Genomic DNA, 6,713 nt, shown 5'->3' on the forward strand with positions numbered 1-6,713 from the left:
GACACCTCTGTCTTTCATCATTTTGGCTATGAAGGAGTTGCCATCTCCCATCTGGTGTGGCTATGACTATTGTTATTATGGGTTGCTAGCATATTTTTTTCGATCAGAGGGGCCACATGCCCCCCATTTTCATTACGAAAATGGAGTCACAACATACAGATCAAGTCCCATACAAACTTATCTTCGATGCCTAACATATGCAACAGGAAAAACTACTCCTATATCTTGAGGCACTTCAAACTGCACCTGCAGGATGCTACAACAAAACAACAAGCCCAAAGCTCAGCCACTACATATGAATGCCTAACATTTCTTTGCATCAGGGAAAATAAACTCCTATAACCTGAGATACTAAACTCCGCACCTACAGGTTGCTGGCATATATACTCCTATATCTTGAGGCACTTCAAACTGCACCTACAGGATGCTACAACAAAAGAACGAGCCCAAAGCTCAGCCACTACATATGAGTGCCTAACCTTTTTTTGCACCAGGGAAAATAAACACCTACAACCTGAGATACTAAACTCCGCACCTACAGGTTGCTGGCATATATGGATGCAGAGGAACAACAAGTATTTAATAAGATCAACCCTAGCATCGCATCTTGGACACTTCTACTCAAGAAAGATCTGGAACTGTTGAAACACAAAACTAAGCAACATCTCCTTCAAGATTATCAGGACTGGACTGAATCAAGCTTTTAGTCTGTTAAAATCTTGATTTAGACATGTTTCCTAGAGCAGGAATTGGCTAGATGGGATCACCCATCCTTTTTGTTTTTTGCTCCCATTTGTATATATACGTTTAGTTATACTCCCTCCGTTCCTAAATATAAGTCTTTTTAGAGATTTCAATAAGAACTACATACGGATGTATATAGACATATTTTAGAGTGTAGATCCACTCATTTTGCTCCGTATGTAGTTCGCACTGAATCTCTACAAAGACTTATATTTAGGAACGGAGGGAGTATTAATGAAAGAGGAGAGCAGATAATATTGTTGTGCACACATATGAAAGATTTGAACAACATACTGATCGTGCTGCGCTGCACAAGCGGCTCGTAGGCGAAGCTCAAAACTTGGGTCAACTCCTGTAGACTCTGGTGCTGGAAGACGAGGTTCCAGTCAGTGAAGTTCTTGAACCTGTTGAAATTGTTGATCGACAGCTTCACCCGCCAGTACTCGGTGTATCTCTTCTTGATGTGCCAGTGCACCCTTATCGGGCACATGTGCCCGGTGCACCGGATCTCGGCGTCCTGGCACTGCGGCGCCGTGGAGGTCCTAGCTGGGCAGGCGCCGCAGGTGCAGTCGGGGCACTCCACAATTGTCCTGCTGTAGAACGTGGACAAACAGACACAGCACGACCGGAACGGGCCCACTGCTGTCTGCGAGTAGGAGCAGGTGACCTGCCACGTCACTGCACACATTGAAAAAAAGAATAGTCATCGGATTAGAATTAGTCATGTTGAGGCGGAGCGAAGATTTCTCAAATACTAGGGCTAAAACTAAGCGGCTATAAATAACGTCTAAAATCACACATAATTGTGTGCATTAGAAGCACATCAAAAAATCACAATATAATGAAAGATGAAGTTCATTCTTATCAGAAGAGAAAAATCGGTGAAAACATGTGAACAATTTAACGAAGTGCGTCATTAAAAAAGTTGACACCAAATTAATGAAGACATGATTCATTATCCAAGCCCATCGTTTCTTCATTAGCAATCACAAAAGGATCTAGATATGGACATAAGTTCTTCTTTGTGAATGGACATAGGTTAAGTTAAGCGTTCATACAAATTTTGAGGACTTATACATATTTAACCAAAGAAAATTGACTAAAGAAGTACAATTGACACCATCAACTCATTAATTTTTGACTGACACAGAAAACTAGGGAACTAAATTTTAGACAATACAAACTAGAATCAGTGGCGGAACTACAAAAAAATTTGTTGGGCGGGCCAGAGCACACAATTTTTTTCAAGTACTGAACCATATATAGTGTTCCATTAGATATATTGGCCACTACTCAGTACCTTCTATTCTCACTGATTACAAGATGAGCAGATGCATAATTGCATATGTATACTACTCCAAACCAAAATAAGCCATGGCATTTGATCATCTATATACTACTCCAAACCAAAATGACAGTAAACAACAATGCCTTTGCTGTGAACTTGTAAGCTTCAAATCAACAATTTTAGACAGTACAAATAGACCTTCAATGGATTATTTAGACAATTTGGATTTAGGGGATGATTCAATGAACAATGACCTATGTGGAATTTAGGGAAAGAAAATCAGAAACGATTCAACTCAGCTTACTTGCGCACACTTGCAGGGATTCCGAATTTGAGATGGATTAGAGAAGGAGTTGCCTCCCCGCCGTCCACTACTGTCGCCGTTGCCGGTTTTGCTCTCGGCTCATCGGCTGACTGGCTAACTCGCTGGTGAGCACTCCATTATGGTTTGCAAATAAGAGTTGTCGGCAACAAAGCATTTGCAGCAGTAGTAAGCTTGGTCACATACACCCAATTCTCTGTAAATCTTGAATACCCAAGCATGTATCTAGGCTAACAGGTGAGTTACTGCAAACCCCAAATGCACAACACAACTACATTATGGGAGTCAGAGGCACAAGCTTGTGAGAATTTGTAGCTCACCAGTTCAAGAAAAGAGCACTGAACCATGATTTTCAGAGATTTGTCATCAGAGAACTCAACATGCTTTTCAGAAAATTTGCACCAAACCACAGCTGCTTAACACTTACATAAGAACCACACTGAGATGTTGTCGAGGACAGAAAAATCATAGCAGAGTGACCAAGTGATTTTCCCTTGAACTTGTTCTGAAACAGAGAATGAAACAGCTCCACAAGAGCAAGATAGAAGTTCATGCTGTAAAAATGCATCATTTAGCGACCAAGCAATCCTCCATTGCTGCAACTTAAAACCACAGGAATTAGAGTATGCCTTGAAGGAGCTAATATTGGCTTGTAAGGGACCAATCAACCATGCAATCTCCCATTGAATCTGTGCAAACATATAACCATATATAATAAGGCTTTTCCAGTAGGGCAAAACTGGAAACCACCCTTCCGCGGTAGTTGTAACCATGGAATCTGACACTGCATAAGTTTTGTATCCACCATGCAACCAATGTAACATAGCATTCAGCATAACTGGTCTCCTTTTCTTGGACATAAGTGGCTGCAACACTGTAATTCATAAATGTGTACTTGCTTACTGGAGCATACCTAGCAGCAGCAAAACAGGATAGGGATTGAACAGAGATTCCCAATCTGAACACCAGCACAACCGTTACATTGCAAAACTTATCAGCAATCGTTCTTGAACAATCAGGGAAGGCACATGGCAACCAAGCAATGATCCATGGAAATTGCTTGATCTGTCAAGGGCAATGGCTACAGGAAATGAACCACTTCCACTACTACAGTACAACACCACTGCATAAAAAATGACAAGTTGAAAAGTTCTTCTAGAGAGAAACATTCCCAAGGAAACCATGGCTTCAGCCCGACTAATGTCACCTTCCTAGAGCCTTGTTCAAGACTGGGAAACTCTCCACTGACACAAAGACTGTTGAGCACGACAATTGCCAATAACAAACAAAGCGTCTTCATCCATTGATGCACGAACATGGATCATATTACTGCTGTCTCTCTTGACAAACAGGAAACATCCCCTCATATCATGTTCCAGTAATTTACTCTTGCTTTTCTGACCATACAATGGATCAGGTGGCAGCCGCATATACTTCCATCCCAAGGCAGTAACGGCAAGCATATTAATGTAGTATCAAATTTGGGCAATTCACAACGAAGGAGATAGTGAACCTGGGATGAAGAAAACTCACAAACTGTGATGGCATGTTGAACGAAGGAGTTGTCCACCTTTTGAACAAACTTTCCACTATCCTCATATATGTCCCGCTGCTCAGTCATTTCTGTATCAATGGTGTCCAATGCAACAGGAGGAAGTAAGAGCAGGAGCGAGTAGGTACCGATAGTCAAACACTTGGTAAGCATGGGTGTGTGAAATCCTCGATCCTCAAACCACTGCAGTGATTGGGAGATTGAGCTTTCTGATGCTGCTGGAGTGGTCAGGAACATGCCCTCAGTTTCCATGAACACCTTCCATGGTGTAGTTGTCGTCAGTGTCAATGGCGTCCTCATGCACCGAGTTGGAGGAGCAGGTTGATGGCGACAACCCAGCTTGCGCTGTGAGCTCCTGAGTGAACGCTGGAGTTGTTGGTGGCAGCAGTCTTGTTGCAGTGCCTTGATTAGTTGAGGACGCAGGGGATGCCGTGCCCAAATTGTTGCTCGAACAATTGGTCGAACAGGTAGCGGGCAGCTTCGTGACTTGCTCCAGGGCGTGTGGCAATTGGGTGGTCGTCCCCATCGTAGGTGATGGAGCAGTAGGGAACACGTCGTCCAGAGCCACGGACGCCTCTAGAGTGAGGTCGGCCTTGGTTGATGTGGAGTCCAACGGCGCAGCAGTGCCAGTGGGGACGCATGTGTCCGTCGCCGCACGCACGGAGGCCACGGCCCAACTGGCGCTGGTCGCTGATGGGGGAAGACCTCGCTGCTGAGGAAGCCGTCGCGGTGGGATCGAGCGAGTCGTCCAGCGCGCAGGTCTGGGTCGGGTCGGCTTTGACGGCGCTGCAAGAGATGCTCACAGATGCATGCGTAGCAGGGACCGAGCTTGAGGCAGAGTCCCATGGCACCTGTACGGGGACGCGCGGAGGTGCCGCGGTGGTCGAACGGATGGTGGAGACGGTTCCGCGCGGGACAGGCGGAAACGCCGCCGACCTCGTCGCTGATGAAGCCGACGCCGCTGCTGCGGGGGCACGCCTGGGTGTCGCCGGGAGCACAGAGGCCGCGTCCCAATTGGTGGTGGAGGTGGTGCGACGCAGAGACGCTGTACACCTCGTGTCCTCGTCGCCGATGAAAGAGAGGCCGCCGCTGCAGGGGCGCACCTGGGGCCGTCATTGCTACCCACCTTCCGGCGGAGGTCGCCGATAGTTCCGTCTGAAAAAGGCCCCAGGTGCCTGCTGAAAACAATTCAGCAAGTGAGTGGTTTCCATTATCATACGTATGAATTATATGAGCTGGTTGTACTGTACTACCTCCGATCCGAATTTATTGATCCTCATTATATTTTGTGTCAAATTTTGACCATAGATTAAACTAACAAAATGTCACGCATGTCATCAAACATTATATTTTTTTAAACTATGTTGAAATACGAATCCAATGAAATAATTTTTTTGACATGCATTAACATTTTGTTAGTTAATCTTTAGTTAAAATTTGACACAAACTACAAAGGAGACCTATAAACCAAGACGGAGGTAGTACTTTATTTGTTTCGAATTACTTGTCGCACATATGGATGTATCTAGATGTATTTTAGTTCTAGATACATTCATTTTAGCGACGAGTAATTTGGAACAGAGGGAGTATATATTAACAGTATGTAAGAAAAGAGGTAGCATAGAAATTGGGTAGTGCAGTTCTTAGTCAGACTCAGAGAAGATCAGCTGGTGCAATAACATCTACTCCCTCCGTCCGAAAATACTTGTCATCAAAATTGATGAAAAGAGATGTATCTATAATTAAAATATGTCTAGATACACCCCCTTTTATCCATTTTGATGACAAATATTTTCGGACGGAGGGAGTATCTCTATTTTGATGTACTATTCAAAATGTATTCTTGCTATATATAATATGTTATTATCTCCCGGTTTTCGTAAAAGTCTCTTGGTCCTGCTTCCCAACGTTTGGTATATATGGTGTGCTTTTCTACTCCTTGGGTACAGAAATGCACACAAGGTTTTCAGTACTAAATCGAGGCAATAGAACCCACGATTAAGGCTTTCATACACTCCTCACTTTTACGAATCAAACCTTTCTTTTTGGAAACATTTACAGTTAGGTTTAGTATATGGACCTTACCTCACCTTATGGAATGTTTTTCGGTGGAACATGAACTACAACTTCAGTTATTTGGCTCATCTTTAGTGAAATCTGTACTGTTTCATGTGCATTTGTGTAGGTTATATATTCCACTGAACTTCAGATTTATAATGTGGATTTGCAATGGATTTCAATTTGTTTAGTTGATCTTGTCGCTACCAGTGTTGGAAGAAATCAATAGGCTTCATTCACAATAAAGCTTATTTTGCAGTTCCACAAGGAATGCATTGTCTTTACCGTGTTGGACCCTGGTAGGAACCGGATCCCTACCAGGGCGTGGTCTCAGGTTGTAGGGGTGGAAGGAGGGATGGCGTGGAGGAAGGCGTGGTCGCCGGCGCTCGGGCACCGTCGTTGCGTGAGAGCGTGTGCGCGCGCGAGGGAGAGAGAGAGAGAGAGAGAGAGAGAGAGAGAGAGAGAGAGAGAGAGAGAGAGAGAGCAGGGGCGGCGGCTAGGTTAGGTCTCCCGGCTCCCTTAGGAAGCCGAGCAAATAGTATTGCTTCTTGCTTAATCCCAAAACGGGTCCTTACACGAATTTATACAATTCTCCTAATAAGATAATTGGGCTAAGCCCCTAATAACGATAAGATAAACTAGGCTACAACTAACTGGGCTAAACCCCTAATATGCCGGTCATAACATCTCTCCCCGCCTGCACAAACAGCTCATCCTCGAGCTGGAAGGCGGGGCAGATCAACGGTCGC

General features: G+C 44.3%; 1 protein-coding gene across 1 annotated transcript in view; it reads right to left on the reverse strand.

Moving 5' to 3' along the window:
* LOC123138437 (COBRA-like protein 7) overlaps window positions 1-5,086 on the reverse strand; it is a 6,546-nt gene extending 1,460 nt beyond the window's left edge. Inside the window, exons 1-2 of the mRNA XM_044558414.1 lie at window positions 2,337-5,086; window positions 1,039-1,422 (exon numbers count right to left, since the gene is read on the reverse strand). Coding sequence (XP_044414349.1) covers window positions 1,039-1,422; window position 2,337 — 385 coding nt within the window. The 5' untranslated portion in view covers window positions 2,338-5,086. The remainder of the gene's footprint in view (window positions 1-1,038; window positions 1,423-2,336) is intronic.
* Window positions 5,087-6,713: the final 1,627 nt, after the last annotated feature.

Source organism: Triticum aestivum, chromosome 6B (genome assembly GCF_018294505.1).
Source record: "Triticum aestivum cultivar Chinese Spring chromosome 6B, IWGSC CS RefSeq v2.1, whole genome shotgun sequence".
NCBI lineage: Eukaryota > Viridiplantae > Streptophyta > Magnoliopsida > Poales > Poaceae > Triticum > Triticum aestivum.